The sequence below is a fragment of the Podarcis liolepis genome (genome assembly GCF_965112155.1).
Source record: "Podarcis liolepis genome assembly, chromosome: 8".
Lineage (NCBI taxonomy): Eukaryota > Metazoa > Chordata > Lepidosauria > Squamata > Lacertidae > Podarcis > Podarcis liolepis.
Genome location: NC_139560.1, coordinates 1,482,704 through 1,508,897, shown reverse-complemented (window position 1 = coordinate 1,508,897; position 26,194 = coordinate 1,482,704). Strand labels below are relative to the sequence as shown.

Here is a 26,194-nt window from a genome sequence, read left to right as displayed (position 1 = left end):
CCCCTTCTCCTTGTCCCTGTCTCCATCTTTCCCAACATCAGGGTCTTTCCCAGGGAGTCTTCTCATGAGGTGGCCAAAGTCTTGGAGCCTCAGCTTCAGGATCTGTCCTTCCAGTGAGCACTCAGGGCTGATTTCCTTCAGAATGGATAGGTTTGATCTTCTTGCCGTCCATGGGACTCTCCAGAGTCTCCTCCAGCACCAGAATTCAAAAGCATCAATTCTTTGGCGATCAGCCTTCTTTATGGTCCAGCTCTCACTTCCATACATCACTACTGGGAAAACCAGAGCTTGAACTATATGGACCTTTGTTGGTAAGGTGATGTCTCTACTTTTTAAGATGCTGTCTAGGTTGGAAGGCCAGCTGCCATGGATGCTTTAGCTGAGATTCCTGCATTGCTGGGGGTTGGACTAGATGACCCTCACAGACCCTTCCACTCGAAGATTCTGTGATTCTCCTAGGAGAGAAGATGCTGGCTCCCCTGATGCAGTCTTAGTTGAGCAATGCTTCTGCCTTTGTTTGGATGTCCTTGAGTGAAAGTTGCATGGTGGAAGCCTTGCCTGATGAATTGCTCCCAGGCGTGAGGCCACATTCTTTGCATTCCTTATTCTGGGAAGACTCTGGGGAGTTCCTGCGTTCCTGTTCCTCGCCCCAGGCAGTTTACGTGGCTGCTCAGGCATTGCATGTGGTTGGGATGCTGCGTTCTGTGAAGCAGATGTGTTGACGGACTGGCCTGATGGCGGGGGATAAACGCGAGTGGCGCAATATTTTTTGCCACTGCTAGTCTTGTTATATAACCAGCGGAGCACCTGTGTGTTGCTAAACCAGAAGCGATTGTGCACCTGCAGAGGCTTCTTCCCCACTTTCAGGCTAGGCAAGGAGATCACATTGCAAATAAAACCCTATATGGAAATTAATTACACTGTCTCAGAATCTTTGGTACTAGGAGAAAAGGAACATGTGTAAAAAAATAATATTTTTTTTTTACTCCTTATAGTATCATAGAATCGTAGAGTTGGAATGGACTCAGGTCAGTGAGCTTCTTTGTTTGTAGCCTTTTTTCAAAATTGAATTTGTATCACATACAAAAACATATAGACCCTGAAAAAACAAGTAAGTAACAAAAGGGGGGGCGGGAAGTAATTCAGAATTGCAGAATGAAATAAAAGTGACCGCTACACAAATCTCAACAGCAGCGTACCAAGTTACATCACACTTCACTGGCTACTGGGTGATGTTTAAATACCCCAACCATAATAAGAGCTGTTTGACAGTGGAAGGGGAAGTGTCAGCTGCAACCGTGGCATTATCAGAACTGCGCTCTAACCAGCTGAGCTATCACGAAAGCACAAAACGGTATAGGATCCTTCCATCCTGCCTGTCCGTCCAATGCATTCTGACAGTTCTGAGGACGCAATTCGCTGCTTTGCAGCTTCACTTCCATAAACATTTGCTGATGATTATATTGCGTGATTCAGTTGCTACTTATGGAGAGGTCCAGAGAACTCTGCAGCTAGCAGGTGATATCTTAGACCTCAAAATTCCTATCACACAGGACGCTGAGCAAGGTTAGCGTACGTCACCCGCTGACCTCCATCCCCCCTGGGCTCCTTCTCCTACCTGTCCTGTAGCACCTAAACGGTTGTGCTGGCCTTGTCGCGGGAGATAACAAGATAAGCGCTCCAAGAACTTTAGACGTGGATATTGCTTTTTATCCGTGGGTAATGGATTGGAGGGAAGTTCTCCTGCTTCAGCCCGTGGGTGCAAAGTGCAAGGCAGGCAGCCTTTTCTTCCTCTACTTCTCCCCTCCCCCTGCTTAGCTGATACGGGTGACAGGAGGCCTCATTCAAAGCACATTTACATTTGCCAAGGGAAGCAGGGGACATTCCCTGGCCTCTGTTCTTCCTGAAGGCAACCGTGTTTTTCATTTGTTTTACTATTGCATATTTATTGCACTTATCCCCAAGTTGCTCAAGGCGGCATGCATTTAGACGGCCTCAGCCCAGTAGACCTGAAGGAGCATCTCCACCCCCATCGTTCAGCCTGGATGCTGAGGTCCAGCTCCGAGGGCCTTCTGGCGGTTCCCTTCCCAGCGAGAAGCCAAGTTACAGGGAACCAGTCAGAGGGCTTTCTTGGTGGTGGCCCTGTGGAACACCCTGTGGAACGCTCTCCCACCAGATGTCAAAGAAGAACTACTTCCAGACTTTTATAAGACATCTGAAGGCAGTCCTCTTTAGGGAAGCTTTTAATGTTTAACAGATTACTGTATTTTAATGCTTTGTTGGAAGCCGCCCAGAGTGGCTGGGGAAACTCAGCCAGATGGGCAGGGTATAAATAATAATTTATTATTATTATTATTATTATTATTATTATTATTATTATTATTATTAATCTCTTCCCCACAACAGCCCTGCAAGGTAGGTTTGGCCGAGAGGCAGGGACTGGCCCAAGGTCACCCAATGAGTTTTATGGCTTAGTGGAGATTTGAACCCTGGTCTCATAGGTTTATTCCTTCCTGCTCTATTTATTTATCTTCCTGCTCTATTTACCTGGTTTCATAGGTCTATTCCTTCCTGCTCTATTCCTTCCTGCTTTGTTTGCACAGTGCTGGGGGGTGTCGTCGGTGTGCATCCCAGGGCTGTTGCGTTGCTCCCCGATGATGATTTTTTGGTGGTTCCGAGAAGGAAGACGGCTCTGCTAGGTTGCAGGTGGCAGAAAATGGGGGAGAGAAGTTGCTGAACGCAAGAGGCTTTGCTGGGGCAGGGCAGGGAGAGGGAGAGAAGAGAAAGAGGCTTTGAGCGGCCATGCCAAAACCCCAAGTAATTTGCTTAAACTTTGATTGTAGGTTAATCCTGGATTAAGGCAGGGCAGCGCCAGCGCCGTGTGAGGTGGGAAGCAGCAGGGTGAGCTGGGCACCTCTTTGCTCTGTCGCCCACATGCCTCTTTCTGATTGGCTTCCTTCTTCCTCCTCTGTTGCAGGACTCCAGGGAGCACGCTTGGCTGGAAGCTCAGCCCAGTGCCCGAGTGGCAGGCTGTCGGAGGGAGGAGTCTGCATCGAGGAGCAGGGCTCACCCCTGCCAGCCGGTTCCTTCAGCTGAGCTCCTGAGTAGTTGGAGAGAGCGAGAGAGGGAGAGCTGAAGGTTTGGAGGCAGCGGCAAGACAAATTGCTGGGAGCGTGAACAGGAAACAGGGACCCTCCGCGCTGCCTCTCTAGCATCTCCGCTTTCCTTTCGAAGGAGGTTCGCGCAGCAACACGTGGAAGAGGCAAGACGGGATTTTGTTCCGAAACAGCTGCAAGAGCAGAGCTGCCTGGAGTTTTGGAGACGTCTTGGGGGTCGCTGGAATCGAAGCAGAATCTGTGGGGCGGTTTTGAGCTGTGCCCCGGGGTGGTGGCTGGGAGGCGCAGTCACGGGCAGCTCTCACAGGTACTCCCGTGTGCCTCGGAACGGGTTGGCAGCCTGCAGAGACCTGCCTCCCTTTGCCCCCAGACTCTGAGGCCTTCGCTTTGTCAGCAGAGGAGACAGCCGGCTGTGTGCTATCTGGGTAATGAGGCTCCTATCAGAGCCTGAGCGGTAGTAATGACCATCAGGTGTGCACCTGGAAACAAGCTTGCTGCACTCTGGACTGGAGAGGGACAGAGGCTGCCGTTTGGAAGCTGCCAGTAAGGACCAACGGTGGAGGGATTTGTGCTTTGCTTTTATTCTCAATGGAGAGATGATCCGCACTGTGCTTTGATTGGAGCTAGCTGCATTATTGAGGATGGATCTTGGAACAGGGCTCAGAATGCCTCCCCGCAGGCTCCAGGTTTGGCCCCTGCTTCCTTAGCTGTTTAGGTGGTGAAAATATCTCCCAAGCATCATTAAGACCCCTTGACAGTGTCTCACAAAGGGCTGCTCTTTCTTCCAGCTTTGGGAAACCAGCACCCAGTTCACTACGTGCTTTTGTTATTAGATAACTTGCATGGATACTATGCTGGTGAGAGGCTCCCAACTTCTTAGCTTCAGGTTTTGAGGGCCACTTTGCCCATCCAACAGGTGGGTCGGCCATGGAGGACACTCTCCCTTTGCCAGCAGGGATGTCACAGTCTTGGCAACTGGTCACAGCGCAGCAGTAAGAAGCCGTGGCCTTTGGGCTGAGCTCTTTGGAAGTCTTGCTGGTGATGCTTGAAGGGGGCTCCTTAAAGCCCCCTTCCTCCCCACCCCACGTGGAACTGTTCCAGATGCTTCTGAGGCATCCTTGACTGCGGAAGGTGAGCGAGCGACTTGCCCCTGGTCAGCCATGGCGGAGCATTTGGAGCTGCTGGCCGAGATGTCTGCGGTGGGCCGGATGGGCACTCAGGAGCGGCTGAAGCACGCCCAGAAGCGCCGCACGCAGCAGCTGAAGAAGTGGGCGCAGTTTGAGAAGGACGTGCAGGGCAAGAAGGCCAGAGCGGAGAAGAAGAAGAAGGGCAGCAGCAAGGAGAGGCGGGTGCTGTTCCCCGAGAACATCCGGCTGCTGGAGGCCGCGTGCCGCAACGACGTGGAAGAAGGTAGGAGCTGGAGCCCAGTGGCAGTGGGGAGGGGGATAAAGCTTTGTGGCAGAACTCCCGGTTCACATGGCGCCCAGGCCCTGCAGCCATCTCAGGCAGCAGGGCTGGGGAATCAGAGTCATGAAATTGGTGAGTTGGAAGGGAGCCCGAGGGTCATCTAGTCCAACCCCTCCTGCAGATGGCCATCCCACCTCTGCTTAAAAATCCCCAATGAAAGAGAGTCCACAACCTTCCCAGGGAGTCCGTTCCACTCTTGAACATCAGTTACCATCAGAAAGTCCTTCCTGACGTTAAGTCGGAAACTTCTTTCTTGTCACTTGAATCCGTTGGTTCGGGTCCTACCCTCCAGAGCAGGCATCCCCAAACTTGGCCCTCCAGCTGTTTTGGGACTACAATTCCCAGCATCCCTGACCACTGCTCCTGTTAGCTAGGGATGATGGGAGTTGTAGTCCCAAAACATCTGGAGGGCCAAGTTTGGGGATGCCTGCTCCAGAGCCTCAGAAAATCAGCTTGCGCCATCTTGCATGTGACAGCCCTGCAGATATTTGAAGATGGCTATTCTGTCGCCTCCCAGCCTTCTCTTCTCCAGACCAAACATTCCCAACTCCCTCAACAGTTGCTCTTGAGGCTTGGTTTCCAGACCCTCCTCTACACATGTTCCAGCTTGTTGAACATCTGTCTTAGGCTCAGGTGCCCAGAACTGGACACAGGACTCCAGGTGGGGTCTGACCAAGGCAGAATAGGGTGGTACTATTACCATATTTCAGTCTCTTAGTCAGCCTTCCCCAACCTAGCATATTGGTCTGGGAATCATGAAAGTTGAAAGCATAATGAATCTGAGAAATGTGGTCTGTTTCCCATGTTTTCCTCCCAGCTCTCTTGCCGCAAGAGCTAGAAAACCTAAGAAAAATGAGGATTCTGGCAAGCTATAAGGAGTTGTGTCTCAGAGAACTTTATTCTGCTATAGCAACGTGCAAACAACAAAGACCCAAGTTGTTGTAAGCTTTTCTGTCTTTGGCTCCAGTTAGGATCACTGGGTGTCCAGTTATAGCTGCAGAAATGCAAATATGGCCATCTGTCATTGTAAGAGCTGTTTGACAGTGGAATGGACTCCCTGGGAAGGTGGTGGACTCTGCTTCCTTAGAGGCTTTTAAGCAGAGATTGGACGGCTGTCCATCATGGATGCTTTAGCTGAGATTCCTGCATTGCAGGGGGTTGGACTAGATGACCCCAGAGGCTCCCTTCCAACCCTATAGTTCTATAATCCTACATAGCAGTATCATTATGGTCCTCCCTTCATTCCCAAAGGCCCCATCCCGATGGTCCTCAATTTCCCTCTTTCCTTTACTTCAGTCTTTGAGTCTCTAATTTCTCCGTTCCTTTACTTCCACTTGCAAGCCTTGGCCATATGATTCCGCCCCTCTCAAAGTGAGAAGGAGGATAGTTGTTCTTTCAGAATTCCACACTCGTCTCAGTAGTAATTCCAGTGTGGCAGCCATTGTTGACTCGAACATGTAAACATGTGAATTTCACAGAACTCGTAGAGCACATTCCTGTGTGTGTCCAGAGGGGCACACTTCCAGATAAGGGAGCGGAGAGTCCAGTGTGTGGCTGCAATCCTAAGGAACAAGGCCCTCTCAGATCAGTGGGATTACTTCCACGTAGACATGCACAGGATTGTGGTGTTAGTCTGTAAATCCGAAAGGCTGCTCCCGCTCAGTTCTGCAGGAAACCCTTCACTTGGCAGTGAAAGTCACTGTGTGATGGCGTTGGCCAGATCATCCGGTCAGCCTGGCTTCTCTCGCAGGGTTGTTGTGATGCTACAGTGAGGAATGGAATAGTGCAGAATAGAAATGTAACAACAACAAAAAAATAGAAATCAAATTTCAAACCATTTCAATCCCAGTGATTAAAAAGGTGAACGAAAAATGCTAGGGCTGCGATCCAAGCCTGCTTGCTAGGGAGGAAGCTCCATGAAACTTGCTTGGAATTTCAGTTCAGCATCAGAGCCGACTGAAGCTGGTTGCTTCATAAACACTTCTAGACATATTTCTACTTGGGTCGCTTGTGTGCTCTGGCCTGGCTTTGAGGGGAATCAACAAGGAAAGCAGTATCTGCAAGGTGCAGCGAAAGAGGCTTTGGATGCTAAGAAAAGATCTAGGGCAAAGAAGCAGGTGCAAACCCAGGGGATGAGATTCCGCCAAGGGCTTCTTGGCCCCCAGCCCCAGGGCCCACCCCTGACAAGTGACGCTGTGGGGGTGCAGGTTCGTAGCATAATCAGAAGCTCTACTATTCCAAGAAGCCAGTTTTTAACGAGCAACATTTGTTTGCCACCCCATAAGATACTAAGTTCTCTCAGCAACTTACAATAGAAGATTGTGCAACAAGGGAGTTAAAGGGTGCAGGAGTTTCGGGTCCCTTTAATGCTCTTTGTTCTATGTGCAAACCCTGGAAGTGTGCGTAGGCCTGTCTCACCGCATGCAAATCACACCTCCTCAGAAGCATCCTTTGAAAATAAAGATTGCCATGAAACAATTGCCAAGATACACTCAGAGTAAGTTCTCTGATGTTCAGAAAGCCTTTCATACGATCGGCTGCTTCTGGGGATGGAGTTGCCCAATGCCTCTAGTTGTGGCTGCCCATGATTTGCCTGTCGTCGTATTTTAAGGAAGATTTAAGTGTCGCTGGAGGGGCTTCAGTGGAGAGCAACAGGGGTGCTTGACATTTTTAAAAGCATAATGGTTAGTTGACCAGCTGAAGCTGCCTGGCTCTCCCAGGAAGTGGAATCTTCCTGGGTTCTTCAGTGGTATCTTTATCCACTGAATGACCTCCCCCCCCTCCCCCCCAAAAAACCACCCCAGTCCACTGCCTTTCTTCCCAAGCTTGCTGCCTTTCTTCGATAAGACTTACTGGCGTGTTGCAGAAACTAGAAGCCAGACCCGGTTGGCACTGCCAGTTTCCTCTTTCTGCCATGCCCCCCTTCCCATTCAGTGGCCTATGAGGTGGGTAGGCCGTATCCTGGCTGTGCCCGTCCATGGGGCTCCCTCCTCCCCGCTCAGTAACATTTGAGGGAGGTTTAGAGAAATGTGACAAGTGGAGCTTTGCAGGAAGAGGGGTCAAGCAGAGACAAAATTGCAGTTTTCACATATTTGAAAGGCTTCCACAAGGAAGCAAGTCTTCTGCAGTCACAAGCGAGAGGCTTTTCGTTTTATTTGTCCATCTTCCCCAGCCCAGAGGATCCGATGGTACAAATGTTAAAAGATATGTACAGTCATACCTTGGGCTACAGACGCTTCAGGTTGCGCATTTTCGGGTTGCACACCGTGCCGTACCCGGAAGTACCGGAACAGGTTACTTCCAGATTTTGGCACTCGTGCATGCGCAGAAACACTAAATTGCACTTTGCGCATGCACAGAAGTGCTGAATTGCGACCTGAACGTGTTTGTTGCGGGTTGCGAACGCAGCAGCTTGCGAATGTGCCTCCCGTACAGATCATGTTCGCAACCCAAGCATCCACTGTCCATAAAAGGCCCGTTAAAGACCCTAGCAAGAAAACATAAAAGTTTTCTTATCCAGAGTCTGACCATTGTTCCGTCAAGTCCCAGGATTGTTGATGCGTAGCAGCTCTCCAAGATTTTGGGATGTTACCAGGCTTCTGGTTGGCCACTGAGAGCAGATGGCTGAGCTAGATGGGCCCACTGCCCTCCTCCATCAGGCTCATCTCAGGAAATGCCATGGATTAGACCCAGGACCTTCTGCACGCAAAGGATGTGCTCTATTCCTTTGCAGTGAGACACACAGATGGACGGGCAGCCCAAAGAAGGTTCTGCGATCGCAGTGGGACATGCAGGTGGCTCAGATATTCACACTGGAAGGCGGGGGCGACGGGGGGGCGACCTGTGGTAGAGGACCTGTTTCCTCTGACTTGGAGGCATGTTTGTTGTCCTGCCTATCCATTTGCTCTTTTGCTGCCCCAACCTCTGATCTCTGCGTGAGGAGTCTGTGCCCAGGTGACTTGTTCAGCTTCCTTGCCGGCTCCAGGCAGGGCTGCAGCTGCTCTTTACACCAGGGGTCCGCAAACTTTTCCAGCAGGGAGCCGGTCCACTGTCCCCCAGACCTTGTGGGGGGGGCAGACTATATTTTGAAAAAATAATAATAAACAAATTCCTATGCCCCACAAATAACCCGGAGATGCATTTTAAATAAAAGTACACATTCTACTCATGTAAAAACACGCTGATTCCCGGACCGTCCGTGGGCCGGATTGAGAAGGCGATCGGGCCGGATCCGGCCCCCAGGCCTTAGTTTGCCTACGCTTGGTTTAGACCAACAAACTTACTTTTCAAACATTTGAGCTCCTAATGAATGAATCAGCAGGTTGAGAACCACACATGGTAGCCCTGAGCTCAGCAAGGCTTAAATATGTGAGCATCTCTGCTGGAAAAAGCCGTCCTAGTCCAGTATCCTGTTTCCAGCCAGATGCCACAGGAAGCCCCCAGGCAGGGCAGGCGAGCAGGAGCAGGAGTCTTGCATTCAGAGGCGGGCTGAACCTGGAGGGAACGTGGAGCCATCCTGACCAGTAGCCATTGAAAGCCTTTTCTCTCCAGGAAAGCTCAAGTAGTCACAGAACGTCTGGGCTATGCGGATCTCCTGTTAGTAAAAAAAGAAAAGAAAAGTGTTCTAGTTTGGAACTTCTGAGCCTTGGCAGCTTTGGACACTTAGTAGTCAGTCCCCTGTGCCATGCCGTAAATCTATACTGTAAGCTGTTTGGGGCAGAGACTCACTTTTACTTGCATTGGCTGTGCAAGGGACCACATTTAGCAATGGCACAACCTCGCAGCCAACGGCGCAACTTTGGTAAAAGTTAAATCTGCAGATCTCTTCTCCCCCCATTCCTGCCCTTCAATTCAGGGCTGCAAGAGCAAGAAAATGCAAGCTCAGCAGGCAGCGGTCAGCTGCCACCACGCTCTGCTCTGTGGTGCCGAGGCGCAGTCTGTCTCTGCTGCGGCTTCTCCCTTCTCTGTGTTTAGTGGCTCCCCCTTGACTTCCTCCCGCGGCAGAGGCGCAGGCCAAGGAGCTTGCCGGGTTTTTACGATTCGCTCTCGGCCTCCGACTCTTCCTCTCTTAGGCTAGCTAATGACAAAACGTGATCCTTGAATGAAAAGGCGGATGAGCCGAAAATAGAAATAATTTTAAACAGCTGGATCCGCTCGGAGTGTACTTTGGCTGCCGGTGGAAGAATGGAGCCGATAATTACGTGTGGCTTCAGGGAAGGCTGCCAGCGTTACGGTCCTAGAGGACAGAGCTTTTGGCCTCTGCAGCCATGACCCCTCCTCTGGCCCTGACCCTTTCACCTGGCTGACCCTTAGCACTTGGAGCGCCCGGCAGAATGCTGACCAGGGAGTCTCCTGGCCCCTGGCCCAGACCAGACCACCCACGCTCTGTCCAGGCCGTGCCTTTTGCCTCTGGGCTCTGTGTCTCCTACAGTTGCTGAGCCAATGACATCTCCATCCAAGAACCCATCTATTTCTCTTTTAATGCCCTGAAACTGACAACAGGGGCATGTAATTGTGTCTCTCCCACCCCCAATGAAATGCTCCTGAAGCATTAATCCAGGATGTGGGATCACCACCAGAGGCAGTATATGTTGCACTCCCCCTCCCCAGCAGGGACCTGCTGTGGTCAGGCGGCTGAGCTTAGGACTTGGGGAATGTGTGGAATGTGGAGGGCGCCACTGGCTGCGGCTTGTGGGGAAGCACGTCTCATTTTAAAGCAAAACATGGGCATTTCTGTCCTTGCGTTTGTAAGGAGGAGCCCAGAACGAGCCACCTGCATCTCTGCTGATCTCGGCACCAGAGGTGCAGCTGGCCTTTCAGGTGTTTGGGCCCTGAGTCAGCACATTGAATTGGAACCCCGGAAACGAACTGGCAACCAGGTCTGTTGTTTTGAAACAGGGTTGATGGTCTCTCGCAGACATGAGTGGCATTTACCAAATGCAGGAAAGCACACACAGTGCATGATGAGAACTGGGGGCGCTGGAAGGTTGCTGATGGGTAGCTTTAAAAAAAAGTGTGTACAAAACAGGCCATTAGGTGCAGGGGTGGCTGGCTGCGGGGAGCGTGTCACGTGGGTGAGCTGTGTCTGTTGACAGTGGACACATGGAGCCATGGCAGGAACAAGCTGTTCTGGCTTAGCTGTAATAACTCCGGCAAGGGAGCTGTGTGCTTGACCTTCTGGGCAGCTGAGGAGGAAGTCCTGCTCCCTTGCGGTCCTGAAGCAACAATGGGGTGGCCCCCGGGCCCCCACAGTGAGGGGCAGAGGCTCCTAAAGGCTGAAGCCCACTTGATGCTTTGCCTGCCTGCTGATGGCTGAGTGCTGAGGGCTCCGGTTAGCAACACAGGAAGCATTTGCCTGGCAAAACTGCAGAGCCTTAATGGAGGTGGCTTGAGGGGAGAGCCCCTGCGCCAGGGAAGGAAAATGCCCCCAGAGGTGGGAATATTTGCGTGTTTGGGAACACAGGCGGTATGGGAGTTCCATAACTAAATCATCATAGCAAGAACAGGAAATGCAGGAGAAATTGCAACGGATGATAATGCGTGACTTTCAAAACGCAAGAGGCAGAAAGTCAGATCACGATCCTGTCTTACAATAAGAAAGGCAGCTGCAGTCGATCTAAACTACAGTCAGTGAAGCTGCATCTTCAGGAACAGCAGTAGCACATGTGGAATGCATTTCCTCTGAGTGATGTCTCTTGTTATGTCTGCAGAGTGTGGGCTTCCTAGCTGTCTAGTAGTGCCAGATTTCCAGGGAGGGGGAAAGAGCAGGCAGTTCAGTTGTGGCATCGTAGAGGTGGGGGAGACCTTATCTTCTTCATTTTCTTCAGCGATCCCTCGTAGCCGAGTAAGATTGTCTTCTATAAACACAGTTTTAACAGTGAGTCCATAAGTGACTGTGGAGGCCAATTCTGGATCCATACGTCCTTCCTCAGTGGGGACATTGGTTTCCGGGTGGGAGTTGACCATGGTGTGGATTTGCCAAGCGTGCCTTCCTCCTAGCATGTTCCTCCCTTATGTCCTGAGTTCGAGTGTCTTCAAAGCCCATGGCACCTTTGGCAAAGGCTGTTCTCCAACTGGAGCGCTCGCAGGCCAGTGTTTCCCAGTTGTCCATGTTTATACTACATTTTTAAAGATTTGCCTTGAGACAGCCTTTAAACCTCTTTTGCTGACCACCAGAATTACGCTTTCCATTTTTAAGTTTGGAATAGAGTAGTTGCTTTGGAAGACGATAATCAGGCATCCGCACAACATGACCAGTCCAACGAAGTTGATGTTGAAGAATCTTTGCTTCAACACTGGTGATCTTTGCTTCTTCCAGTACACTGGCATTAGTTCGCCTGTCTTCCCAAGTGATGTGTAAAATTTTTCGGAGACACCATTGATGGAATCTTTCGAGGAGTTGGAGATGGTGTTTATAAGTGGTCCATGTTTCACAAGCATATAGTAAGGTTGGCAGTACAATAGCTTTGTAAACAAGCATTTTGGTTTCCCTGCGAATGTCCCGGTCCTCAAACACTCTGCACTTCAATCGGGAGAAAGCTTCACTCGCAGAGCTCAGGAGATGCTGGATTTTGGCATCAAGGCTGGCCATCTAGTGCATCCCCTTCCCCACCTTTAGCAAGAAATCCAGAGCATCAGCATCCCCAAGAGATGGTTTGTCCTGTCTCTGCTTGAAGACCCTCAGCCAGGGAGAGCCCACCACCCTAGGCAATTGGTTGCCTTTCTGAGCTGTTCTCTTCCCTTGAAGAAGCCTGTCCTCATGTGTTCACCCGAAAGTGATCTAGTCCTGCTCGGCCAGCAAGAACAATGGGATCCTTCATACCATCACTGCTGCAAACTCTCACGACATTGAGTCGCAAATCCACAAAAGCAGCACTGAAAGTTATTTAGAGAAACAATATCTTTAAACAGATAAAGGATGCCTTAAAACATCACAGCTACAGCATTACAAGATATTGAGATGAAGCATTGCAAGTGAAAATCGAATGCAAAAATGCAATGAAAGTCCATGTTGTAAAGCGGCCTGATTAGGAACAAAACAAAACATCCTCTTAAACGCCTGAAAGGAAATCACATGTTACAAAACTCATTAGCGGCTGAGCAAAACCGCTGGGTTTAGAGGCTGCACCCTCAGCCTCTCTCCACACTCTTGTTTCACAAAGCACAACCTTGCTTGCCCCCCCCCGGGCCCCCACATACCAGTCTCTCTCAGCCATTCCTATCAGCCACCCCCATAACGCAGTTCATTCCCAACCAACCACTTGCCGCAAAGGGAATGTCTAGTCCATGAAGAATCCCTGGCAGCATCAAGCATCGTCTACAGCCAGCTCATTTCCCCACTTCTGTCTCTGAAGCAAGAAGCATCATAAGCATCCCTTCCTTGTCACCCTCCCAGGGAGGGCCTGACTCTGTACCAGTCCAGTCTCATAGACTGGTATTAAGTGGCGTTGCAACACAGAGGAACCTAACAGATCAGTTTCCCTCTCTGAGCAGTGAGAAAAAACTTAGTGCCAATTACCATCCAATAATGGACCACTCACTTTCTCCTACTGGATAATAATCCAACTATATGAACATAAAGGGGGGTGCCTTTAGCCTCACGGTGACCCCAAAGAGGTGACACCCACCCCAACTGACCTGCCTCTCTGCAGTGGCCCTTATGCAGTCTGGGCATGTGTGATTTAGCTGAGATTCCTGCATTGCAGGGGGTTGGACTAGATGGCCCACAAGACCTTTCCAACTCTGCTGATCTATGATTCTGTGAGTCTGAAGGGAAGTGGGATGATTCTGGAAGGAGGCCCAGGACACACTCTGAAGGCATCTGAGACAGCAGGCCAAGCTTTCCCTTGTTCCCCTTGAGATGCAATTGATAAAGAGGAATTGGGCTGATGGGGTTTTCATGCTGCGTGGCTGCTGAGTCCATAGAACCCCTCCCTTGTGCCATCTTGCACTCCCATTGCTGCTTCAGTGCCCCTCTTGCCACCCTATGTTTGATCGACTCGACCCATTCTACCACTGAACACCCGTAGGAGGGAGAAAGGTTGTTTTCTGCTGCTCCAGAGAAGCGGACACGGAGCAATGGATCCAAAGTACAAGAAAGAAGATTCCACCTAAACATTAGGAAGAACTTCCTGACAGTAAGAGCTGTTTGACAGTGGAATTTGCTGCCAAGGAGTGTGGTGGAGTCTCCTACTTTGGAGGTCTTTAAGCAGAGGCTTGACAACCATATGTCAGGAGTGCTCTGATGGTGTTTCCTGCTTGGCAGGGGGTTGGACTCGATGGCCCTTGTGGTCTCTTCCAACTCTATCATTCTATGATTCTATGACTCAATATTGACTGCATCCCCTTGGTGCATAAACAGGGCCAGTTCCTGCTGCCTCCATAGGTGTTTCCCCTCTGCCTCGGGGTTTCTGGCGAGTTTCTGTTGGCAGGGAGAGGTTCCTGGCTGGAAGACAGCAGGTGTTTTCATAAGGGGTTGGGGCCGGAAAACACACCCCTCGCCCTTGGACCGCATCCAGCTTCTAGGTGTGCACAAAGGCTTGCGGTTTGGCCTCAGCCGTCTCTCTGGGGACCTTTTTGCACTTGAGAAAACCTCCCACCCAAACTCTTCCCGTGCTGCTTTCAAGACTGGCTTCCTTCTCGCTGGCCTTGATTTCCTGGATCTCTGGCTCACTTGGGTTTGTCAGGCCTTGGCTCTTGAGCCTCCAAGGCACACAGGAAATGTGGAACAAATTGCTGCTCTTTTTGCTTGGCTGGATTTGGAAGTGACAGTGGCCTTTAAATATTGCATTTGGGATTTGGAGAACAGACATGGTTGCCGTTGTTCGCCCTCGGACCTCGCTAGCCTTGGTCCCATTGTGGTGCTTGGGACTCCTGGGTGACCCTGCCAGGAGGGACAGTTCCAGAGCCAGCACCAGGAGTCAGCTGCTGAGGTGGCGGCGGGGAGGACTGGTTTGGCTGTAGCTTCAGACAGGTAGACTTCAGACAGGTAGACTCCTGAAGGAGTCCATCCTGCTGTCAGCTCTTGCCATCAAAGGTCTTCTGTCGTTGAGTTGGAATCTCCTTTCTTGTAACCTGAATGGATTGGTTTGAATCCTACCCTCTGGAGCAGGAGAAAACAAGCTTGCTCCATTTCCCATGGGATAGCCCTTCAGATATCGGAAAATGGCTATCATATCGGTCTCCCTCGGGAGGTTGTGGGCTCTCCTACCTTGGAGGTTTTTAAGCAGAGCTTTGATGGCCATCTGTCATGGTTGCTTTAGCTGAGATTCCTGCAATATTATTTATTTATTTATTTATTTATTTATACATACATACATACATACATACATACATACATACCCCGCCCTCCCTGGTCAGAGCTGGGCTCAGTGCAGCTAACACCAGTAAATTTACAGTAAAAACATAATAGGGAAAAAAACCCAATTTAAAATACAGGTTAAAATGCAATTTTAAATGCAGCCTCATTTTAAAAGTAGTCCATAGATCAAAACCATAAAGGGGAGGGAAACATAAGGGTCAGACTGAGTCCAAACCAAAGGCCAGGAGGAACAGCTCTGTCTTGCAGGCCCTGCGGAAAGATGTCAAGTCCCACAGGGCCCTAGTTGCAGGGATTTGGACTGGATGACCCTCGCAGTCGCTTAAACTCTACATTTCGATGATTCCATCTCCTCTCAGTCACCTCTTATCCAGGCTGAACACCCCCAAGTCCCTCAACCATTTCCTTTGGTCATCTTGGTTGCTCTCTTCTGCATGTCTCCCAGCTCCTTGTGCCTGTGGCACCAGCTCTGGGACTGTTCGTGCGACTCTTTGCCCTGAGGCAACCACAGAGTGAGAAAAAGGCTCCTTCTTGTCCAAGCGGGTGCCTCCCACAGTATCAGCCTTATGTACCTTTCCATTTAAAAACACATAAGCTCAAGGCAGTTTGCAATCCCTTTCGGAATGAGGGGACCACGTGTTGTGGGTGCTGAAAGCACTGCGCCAGCTGTGATTGGCTGAAGAGGCTTTGGTGGTGACACAGGTACTGAGGGCTTCTGCGTTGGCATTGACCCATGCCAGGGCCTTTTCCGTGGTGGTTCCCTAGCGAGGCAAGTCTGTCTCCAACGTAAGTAACTTTCAGGAAGAATTGGAAAACAGTCCTGGTGGCCTAGGCATTTGATGGCCAAAGGGCAGTGTTCCTGGCAACTCTGGAATTATTGGTTGAGGTAATGTGTTTAGAACATTTTAAACTTCTTGAAAGTTTCTAACTGGTTTTAATGTTTTGTCATTGTTGTGTCTGCTGCCCTGGAGTCCCTTGAGAGGAAAACAGGATATAGATTGAAATTATTATTATTATTACTATAAACTTAAAAATACTGGGAGGAGACAAGTCATAGCAGAGATAAAATCAAGGGACTAGTTAAAAGAAAAGAATTACCGTAGGTTCCAATGATGTGCTTGCTTGCTCTGTCATAATATGCTTTGGGTAGCACTCCAGGCTGGCAAGAAGGAAGCTTGTTGCGTTGAACATTTAGAGCTCTGAAGTTTATGAGTTCCTTATTTATTACCATATTTTTCACTCTATAAGATGCACCCGACCATAAGACGCACCTAGTTTTAGAGGAGAACAAGAAAAAAAAATTCTCTCCCTCTCTGCGCAGCGCCTCTCCAGGAAAGCGGGAGGAGAAATGGAAGGGGCTCCGTTTCTCCTTCCGCTTTGCTGAAGGGGTGCTGCGCAGCTATCCCTGAAGCCAGGAGAGCAAAAGGGATCAGTGCGCACCGATCCCTCTTGCTCTCCTGGCTTCAGCGAAAACAATGGAAAGCCTCCAGAGCACAACGGGAGGAGCAATCCCGCTGCGCTCTGGAGGCTTTCCGTGGCTATCCCTGAAGCCAGGAGAGCGAGAGGGATTGGTGCGCACTGATCCCTCTCGCTCTCCTGGCTTCAGGGATAGCGGCACAGACTGCATTCACTCCATAAGACCCACACAAATTTCCCCTTACTTTTTAGGAGAGGAAAAGTGTGTCTTATAGAGCAAAAAATACGGTATATTTGCACCCTGCTTTTCTTCCAAGGAGCTCAAGGGCCCTATGTCGTTCTCATTTTATCCTCACACCAACCCTGTGAGGTATGTTAGGCTGAGAGAGACTGTGCCTGGTCCCCAGTGCCACCCAGTGAACTTAATGGCCAAGTGGGGATTTCAGCCCTGGTCTCCCAGGTCCTAGTCCGGCGCTCTAACCACTGTGCCATACTTGGGGCTCCTGCAAGATTAGATAACCCCTTTGGGTCTCTTCTGGCTCCAAGAGGGATGCCGGTGTTCCTGTCCTGTCCCCCTGTTGCCCTTATCCATTTATTGGCTGTGATCTGACATCTGAAAGAGCGTCTCCACCTCCATCGTTCTACCTGGACACTGAGGTCCAGCGCCGAGGGCCTTCTGGCAGTTCCCTCCCTGCGAGAAGCCAAGTCACAGGGAACCAGGCTGTCAAGGCTGCCTCAGGTCTCAGCTCACAAAAGACCAACGCCAAGTTCTTCTTATATACAAAGGTGTTTATTGCAGTTCATTGTTTGCTTCACAACCGAGGCGCGCAGCCCCACGTCTGTTACGCTTAGACCGTTGAAGTCCCCTCTGAACCAGTCCCTCCCCTACACCAGTTTAAGAGGCTTACGCTGCTCCACCTCTTCCTTTCTTTCCTTTTCCGCAGGGTCTTCCTGCCCGCTGGGGTTCCGCCCCTCCTGGATTCCCCTGCCGTGGAATCCCCAGACGGCTCTCCCTCCCTCCTGCGGGCTTTGGGACTTGGCTCCTCCTCCGGGCTCCCTGTTCTTCCGCGCGCCTCCACATTTGAACTTGGCGCGCGCGCCCAACCTCTAACCTTCCTTTTGACAGTTACACTACTCCCTTCACTACTCCCCTCCCCTTCCGGGAGGGTGGCTTGCTCCGACCCCCCTTCCCTTTCTGCTGCCGGAGCTGCTTCTCCTGATACACTGGAACCTCCACCCCCTTCGCTGCACTCTGGCGGGGAGGCTGGTGCAGACGCCCAGCTGCCACTTTGGGATCCCCCACTGGCCCCCTGCTCCTGACACGTCTCCCCTGGGGCTCCCCTTGCCTTGACCACCGGCGCCCCCTTCTGGGAATCCTCTGATTCGCTGGAAAGACTCATGGAATGCCTTGAGTCATTGTCATCCTCTTCCTCGCTGTCCTGCGATTCATCCCCATCGCTCTCCATCTCCTGCCTCCCCTGTGCCTCTGTCCCTGAACCCCTGACACAGGCAGAGGGTCTTCTCGGTGGTGGCTCCCACCCTGTGGAACACTCTCCCACTAGATGTCAAAGAGATAAACAACCACCAGACTTTTAGAAGACATCTGAAGGCAGCCCTGTTTAGGGAAGCTTTTAATGTTTGATGCCTTACTGTATTTTAATATTTTGCTGGAAGCCGCCCAGAGTGGCTGGGGAAAGCCCAGGCAGATGGGCGGGGTATAAATAATAATAATAAAAGTAATAATAATAATAATAATAATAATAATAATAATAATAATAATAATAATAATAATAATATATTATTATCATCATCATCATCTTGAAAAGCAGAAGGGTGTCTGTGTTGCGGCATTTGCTTGGTATGAAACCACATACCCAGTTTGCCCAGAGTCACATGGGTGATCCTGCATTGGTGACTGGAGTTAAGTGAGATTTCTTAGGGAGACCACAAAGAATTGTGTCTAGGCCCTTCTGAACAGGACCTCCTTTTGCCCTTGAGCTGCCTCTCCCAAAAGCATTTGTGGCTCACGTTCTCCAGGGTTTGCGGTGGTTAGCATGAGAGGTTCTCTTTGCTAGAACAAAACACCCACACACCCTCTTGGGTTTTAGCTCTGATTTTTTTAATTGCATCTGACTGTTTAATTTAAGCGTCCGGCTCACAGCTGCGATGTTGAGGTCACACAGCGCAGATTATTGTTCCATTCTGCAGGGCAACACGGACAAAATCGTTCCTCTTTCAATAGCAATCAGAGCCCCGGTGAGGGAGTCACGTGGCAGCCACACCGCTCCTTCCTGACCATGCTGTGACCCTCCTGACGTGAGCGAGGTCCTGCCTGGGGTCACAGTGGGGCAGGCTTTCCAGATGAACGCTGCAGCCTGCCTGCCTGTGGCAATGTTGCAAACAAAACCTGCCCTTATTCCCTTATGGGGGACACAAGAGCCCTTAGAGAGTCCTTTGTAGGTTCTCCATCGGTCAGAGAAAATAACAGAGGCCAACCAGAGAATATTGAGAAGCAAAGCAGCTAGTAAGCCTGATCTTTATTGATCTGTTGCAACAGGGTGCTCCCCTCACACGCAGAAGGAGGAGGAGGAAGACCCAGAACAAAGGTGTGTCCGCCCTTATATAGACATTTTAAATTGCCCGCCCTGGAGTCCAAGACCACCCCCAGAAACCTCATACATACATCAAAGAAAAGGCGGTCTGCAACAGAAATCTGAGCGTGTTGTTTATCTCCTGTCTGGCAAGTTACCTGATTGCATTATCTGGGTTTTGGCCACTCTTTTGTTATTATAACTACTTAATCCCTGAATCATACATACATCACAGAAGGGGTGTAGCCCAAGACCACCCCCCAGATACATCATACTACATCACAGAAAAGGCGGTCTGCAACAGAAATTTGAATGTTGTTGTTTTTCCTGTCTGCCAGGTTATCTGATAATGCCTTATCTCCTTGCCTTTTCCGGTAGTCTGGCCATTCCTTTGAGATGGCGATTACCCAATTCCTGAGACAATGGGAAGGTTCCCTCACCCCCTCCCTCCTTGCAGAGGAAACATTTGGTCAGTTTGGGAGTCAAATTGGTTCCAGGGCTGTTTTCCTGTGCTGCTCCAGATGTGTGGTTTATATATTTATGTACGTGTTTGCTTGGTACACTTATGAACATTTATTATATATATATGAGACCTTAAATTTTTTTATTACACAAGTAAGGCCTCCGTTGGGGCTGGGGGAGGTCAGAGGGCCCCCAAAGGCTCTCAGGAGCCTGCCTTGTTCCAGACACTTGCTTGAGAAAAATTCCCCTCCCTCTCTCATAACACTAGGACTCGTTAAAGGCGATGTAAACTTTGTACAGTGTAAAAGATTACGATTAGCTGTGATCTGCCCGGGGTTTGTGTGTTTCTGTCTGGCTTTATCTCATTTGAGTAGAATGTGTGCTTCCATTTAAAATGCACCTCTGGGTTATTTGTGGGGCCTGCCTGGTGCTTCTACACAAGTAGAATGTGTCCTTTTATTTAAAATGCATCTCTGGGTTATTTGTGGGGCATAGGAATTCGTTCATAATTTCCCCCTGAAAAAAAATATAGTCCGGCCCACCACATGGTCTGAGGGACTGTGGACCGGTCCCCTGCTGAAAAAGGGTGCTGACCCCTGCTCTGGGTCCCTTCGCAGCTCTGTGGAGCCAAGGGGGTGGTTGGGCTGCTGCCGAGCAGTGCTGCTGCCACCAGGATGCAACCCTTAAGTCAGCCTGCTTGCCCCTTGTCAGCCTGTGATGGAGAAGGGGGAGCATGGTTCATCCTCCCCCCTGCCTGGGCTGCCCACTCCTTCACTTCTGGCAAAGGGGCTGGTTTTGTTTTGGTCAAGGTGAGGGTTTATTCAGTTCCTGGATCCGGCCATCAGAACCGGGGAGGGAGGCGGGGGGGCCGTTGGGATACAGAGAGCCTCCGAAACTCCTGAGGAGCCACACCTCCAGTGGGGAAGAGAGGGAAGGGGCCAGCCGAGCGAGGAAAGGGCTCAAGGATGCTGCTGAGAGCCCTTGCACCTCATCTCGCCAGCCTGGCCAGGAGGGACGCACACCCCTTCCGTCACCCAGATTGCGCAGAGGGGTGAAACGCAAGGAGGGGAGGAGGAGGCTTGGGGTGCCGAAGTTCTTACGTTGGGGGAGAAGCTGGAAGGGGCCACTCCCAGATTCTGCAAGTGACTGAGACGGACATGAACTTGGTAGATCTGCACTGTAAATGTTGTTGTTTAGTCGTTTAGTCGTGTCCGCCTCTTTGTGACCCCCTGGACCAGAGCATGCCAGGCACTCCTGTCTTCCACTGCCTCCCGCAGTTTGGTCAAACTCATGCTGGTAGCTTCGAGAACACTGTCCCACCATCTCGTCCTCTGTCGTCCCCTTCCCCTTGTGCCCTCCATCTTTCCCAACATCAGGGTCCTTTCCAGGGAGTCTTCTCTTCTCATGAGGCAGCCAAAGTCTTGGAGCCTCAGCTTCACGATCTGACTTTCCAGTGAGCACTCAGGGCTGATTTCCTTCAGAATGGAGAGGTTGGATCTTCTTGCAGTCCATGGGACTCTCAAGAGTCTCCTCCAGCACCAGAATTCAAAAGCATCAATTCTTCGGCGATCAGCCTTCTTGATGGTCCAGCTCTCACTTACTGTAAATAGTTTGAGGAATAAAACCTATAAAAGCCAGATCAGAGTCCTACTTGGTTACTCACGAGCAACCACCAGCAGCATCTGACACTTAGTGATGCGCATCTTAAGCCTGTTGTGTTGCTGACATGCACCCTAAACGCCCGTTCTTGCCCAGGCTCCGCCCCAGCTGGAGGCTCCAGTTTCAGCCAGCGCAAAGGATGTGGCTGCTCTCTTTGAGCCAAGTATAAACAGTCGACAACTTGCGGTGTCAAGGGAGCCTGGGTTACAAACCTGGGCCAGGCCAGGCCAGGCCAAGGTGTTAACCTACTTACCCAACCTGGCCAGCCTGAGTGGCCTCCCTGCCTGCGTCACCTTGGCTGCTCCCGGGACTGTCAATGCGCTTCAGTGCCAGAGGTGTTTGTGGTCACTGCTGCGCTCTCTTTGTTACGTCATGCGGGAAGGCGATTCCTCCCAAGCACAGGGAAGAAGAGCCTTAAAGGAGTTAGCAGCCCTTTAAGGTGATCAAAACCGCAGCCGACAGATTGCCCAGTGTGTGGTGGTGTAAACAAAAATCTGCCCTTTTCCCCTTATGCGGTATCCAAGAGCCCATATAGAGTCCTTAGGTAGGTTCCTTATCAGTAGGAGAAAATAACAGAGGCCAACCAGAGAATATTGAGAAGCAAAGCAGCTAGTACAGGTAAAACTCGGAAAATTAGAATATCGTGGAAAAGTTCATTTATTTCAGTAATTCAGCTTAAAAGGAGAAACTAATATATGACATAGACTCATGACATGCAAAGCGAGATATGTCAAGCCTTTCTTTGTTATAATTGTGATGATCATGGTATACAGCTGATGAAAACCCCAAATTAACAATCTCAGAAAATTAGAATATTAAATGAAATCAGCAAAACAAGGATTGCAAATAGAGCAATATTGGACCTCTGAGAAGCAGAAGCATGCATATATACTCAGGACGTGGTTTGGGCCCCTTTTGCATCAATTACAGGCTGATAGCATCCAGGCCACACCACATTGAGGCAGTAATTGATGCAAAAGGGGCCCAAACCAAGTACTGAGTACTGTGCAAAAACGACCAGTGCATTCTCAAAACGATTGGGATCCCAGAATCTGTGTGGATTATACAGGGGGGAGTCCTTGTTTCTCTTCCTATCCTTGCACCCTCTTGTTCCCTTTGACTCCCTGACCCAGTCTGGGCATAGCTGGCAACCTTCCCTTTATTTGCGGGAAATTCCCTTATTCCAGCGCCGTTTCCCACTGCTTCCCGCTGCTATCCCGGATTGTTAGATATCCCGTAGACTGTCCCCGGGACAGGTGAGGCTGCTGATCCCTTATTTTCAAATCTGAAAGTTGACAGCTATGAATCTGGGCACTCCTGCTTGTCTAAAAAGGGTCTTTTGTTTCTTGCAGTTCGCCAGTTCCTCCAGAGCGGCCTGAGCCCCAATTTGTACAATGAAGATGGCCTCACTGCCTTGCACCAGGTGAGCCCAGTGCTTGCTTTCCAGGTTCCCCACCTGCCTCTCGTCATCAGTGCCAGCCAGCCACAGGGTATAAAGGGCCTGGCATGATCATAGGATCATAGACTTTTATGGCCTCTCTGCTCTGCTCACCCCACCGCTTGCTACCCACCCCCCCTTTGGGCAAAACAGCAGCAGCCTCCAGTGCCAAATGGCTGAAGTAATTTCCTTCTGCTGATCCTTCGCATGCTGTGAACTCTGGTTGAAAAATGTGCCCCTGCTGAGCCTTTAATCCCAGCCCTCGCTTGCAAAATGAAGGGGGGGGGGGGGGAGGTTGGACAGGGCAAGGTGGGAATTCCTTCTGTGCAGACGGTTGCCATCCCTTCTCCCCTCTTGCATAATGGAGTTCCTAGGAGGAATGTTCATTGTCGCCCAGCTGTATTTAGGAAGCTGTCAATAATAATAATAATAATAATAATAATAATAATAATAATAATATAATACATTTTTATTTATATCCCGGCCTCCCCAGCCGAAGCCAGGCTCAGAGTGGCTAACAGCAATAAAAGTAACACAGCATTCTAAAATCAATTCATTCTAAAATCAATTCAAAATCAAATCCATGGCAACTATTGGGCTAGAGTTCTGTGAGGATGACCCAAGGAGGGGGTCAGGCTGTGCCTTGGCCCAAGGCCTGGTGGAACAGCTCTGTCTTTCAGGCCCTGTGGAAAGATGTCAAGTCCCGCAGGGCGCTGGTCTCTTGTGACAGAGCGTTCCACCAGATCGGGGCCACGACCGAAAAAGCCCTGGCTCTGGTTGAGGCCAGCCTAACCTCCCTGTGGCCCAGGACCTCCAAGATGTTTTTGTTTGAAGACCGTAAGGTCCTCCGTGGGACATACCAGGAGAGGCGGCCCCGTAGGTACGAGGGTCCTAGGCCGTATAGGGCTTTAAAGGTTTAAACCCTCACCTTGAACCTGATTCGGTACTCCACCAGGAGCCAGTGCAGCCTTGTAGCTATGGAAGGTGGAAGTCTGAGTTCCACAGCTTCTTTCAGCTGTTCATGCCCCTGCCTATATCCTTCCTTGCCTGGGGTGTGTGTGTGTGTGTGTGTGTGTGTGTGTGTGTGTATGAGTAGGAAGCAGAAGGTCACTTGTACTAGGTGGGAATCTGCCCCCCTCCTCCCAAGAAGCCCTCCATGAATGATATGGAGCAATCTACTCTGAGGGGTGGTCCTTGCTTGTGGGGTGTGCGGGCAGCTTCCCATTTCATAAGCTGTCATTTATGCCCTCTCTTCCCATCCTCTTTCAATTATACCCCCCCCCCAAAAAAAGAAATTAAACAGTTGCATTTTATAAACGTAGAAATCGGAACGGAGTGTAAGAGTTCATCTTTCAGAGTCCTGCTTCCTGTTCAAAGAAGAAAAAGAGAGCAAGTTTTTAGACCCAAAGGATGCAAATTTGGGCCTGTCTGAAGTGTGTGGGCAATGGCTGCAGGTGGCGCTTGTGGGCAGGAGCGCCAGTGGTTTAGAGGAGGGTCTGCCTGGCAACAGGGAGGTGTATTTATTCCCTCTTGGCTTTTTTGCATAATACATACAGCTGCAAACTCAGTTTCCTTTAATGCGCTGTTCTGGCACGGAGTCTTTTATACACCAAGGCTTTGGTTTCGTGGGGTCCTTGAGCTTCCACTGCAGCATCTTCTCTGGTCCTGGTGGGGTCCTTGCCCTGAGCAGAGAACCAAATCCTGCAGGTCCAGGAGGCCAAATGAGTTCGTTCTGAAATTCCAGCAGCCTGGTTATGAGGCTTAGTGGGTTTTATCCTGGCTGAGAGGCAACCCTGGTAAAAAGCTCTTGTGCTCAGAATCGTAGAATTGGAAGGGACCCCCAGGGTAATCCAGTCCAGCCCCCTGCAATGCAGGAAACTCAACGAAATCATCCATGACAGATGGCCATCCATCCTCTGCTTTAATAATAATAATAATAATAATAATAATTTTTCTTTATACCCCGCCCTCCCCAGCCAAGACGGGGCTCAGGGCGACTAACACCAGGTATAAAAACAACTGATTAAAAAACAACTTAAAAACAAGATTAAAATACAACATTAAAATGCAGCCTCATTTCAGTAGAAACTCAAATCAAAAACTTTTTGGGGATGAAAATGTCAAGTCTTCACCAAGGCTAACTATCCAGACTGGTCCTACGTGGGCCAGAAAAAAGCCAGGGAAGTCCCCAAATAGGAGTTCCATCACAGGAGGAGAAAGGAAAGAGGGGAAGGGGATCGAGTGGATTCCAAGCCAAAGGCCAGGCAGAACAACTTTCCCTTCAGGCCCTGTGGAAACAAATCAGATCCTGCAGGGCCCTGGTCTCATGAGGCAGAATGTTCCACCAGGCCGGGGCCAGAGTTGAAAAGGCCCTGGCTCTGGTTGAGGCTAGTCTGACTTCCTTAGGGCCCGGGACCTGTAGGGTGTTGCTATTTATGGAGCTTAAGGTCCTTTGCGGGGCAGACCGGGAGAGGCAGTCCCGTAGGTATGAGGGTCCTTAAAGACCTCCAGCTTCCTCAGCCCAGGCTGTGTGTGGTGCATTTCCCGTGGGGGAGCTGGTGAGAGGGATCCTAGATCTGTCCCTCTTGTTTGAAAGTGATGCCCCGTGGGGTGGGAAGGGCCGAGAGGGCTGAAGGAGAGGAGGTCGCTCTCTGTTGGGCAGAAGCCACACTCTGAATTGGTCTCCTGGAGGGGAGTGGGGTGTGTTTTGAGGGTCCCCACGAGAGCCCCTCTGCTCTGCCTTGGCCTCATGCCTCTTCTCCCCTTCCTCTCAGTGCTGCATTGACGACTACAGGGACATTGTGCAGCTGCTGCTGGAAGCCGGGGCCGACGTCAACGCCTGCGACAGTGAGCTCTGGACCCCTCTGCATGCCGCCGCCACCTGCGGGCACCTGCATCTGGTGGAGCTGCTCATTGACAAGTAAGGGCCATGAAGGAGACCCCCTCCCAGGGCCAGGGGATGGGCCTCCGCTGTCGGAGTTGCGTTCGACCGGGCGACTCCTCCGCCGGTTGAGCCCTTCGGAATCGCCTCTGATGTGATTAACGACCTGAGCCTTTGATGAGGCTCCAAGCACGTTCCCATTACGCAGAGTATCCAGCAGCAGAAGGGACGAGATTTATGAGCTACATTGCAAAGAGTTTTATTAATAATAAAAAGAAGAAATTTTATTTATACCCCGCCCTCCCCACCCAAGACCAGTCTCAGGGCGGCTAACAATCAATAATAAAACCAAGTTGATTAAAATACAATTTTAAAAAAAGATTAAAATACAACATTAAAACATTAGGATGTAGCATCTTCACAGGAGGAGAAAGGAAAAAGAAAGAGGGGGAGGGAATCAAACAGATTCTAAGCCAAAGGCCAGATGAAACAACTCTGTCTTACAGGCCCTGCGGAAAGAAATCAGATCCCGCAGGGCCCTGGTCTCATGAGGCAGAGCGTTCCACCAGGCCGGAGAAGGCACTGGCTCTTCTTGAGGCTAATCTAATTTCCTTAGGGCCCAGGACCTCTAGGGTGTCGCTATTTATGGACCTTAAGGTCCTCTGTGGGGCATACCAGGAGAGGCGGTCCTGTTGGTACAAGCTTATTACTAAGCTACGCAGACAGAAAAGAAATCACCCTCCCTCTGTGAAAGACAGAGAGCAACTGAACAACAAAGGAACAGGAAACCAGTAACATCACATCCGTCTCCTGTCTTTCGTGAGACTTCCAACAGTCTGGAATCCC

General features: G+C 50.4%; 1 protein-coding gene and 1 long non-coding RNA gene across 3 annotated transcripts in view; one reads left to right on the top strand and one right to left on the bottom strand.

Annotated features, from left to right (window-relative positions):
• LOC310713255 overlaps positions 1–26,194 on the bottom strand; it is a 258,239-nt gene that overhangs the window by 205,893 nt on the left and 26,152 nt on the right. The gene's annotated exons all lie outside the window — the stretch shown is intronic.
• Positions 1–26,194, top strand: part of PPP1R16A (protein phosphatase 1 regulatory subunit 16A) — a 52,675-nt gene that overhangs the window by 11,523 nt on the left and 14,958 nt on the right. For both annotated transcript variants that reach the window (XM_083516795.1, XM_083516794.1), the window contains exons 2-4: positions 2,978–4,526; positions 22,382–22,452; positions 25,242–25,387. In XM_083516795.1, coding sequence (XP_083372921.1) covers positions 4,277–4,526; positions 22,382–22,452; positions 25,242–25,387 — 467 coding nt within the window. In that variant the 5' untranslated portion in view covers positions 2,978–4,276. The remainder of the gene's footprint in view (positions 1–2,977; positions 4,527–22,381; positions 22,453–25,241; positions 25,388–26,194) is intronic.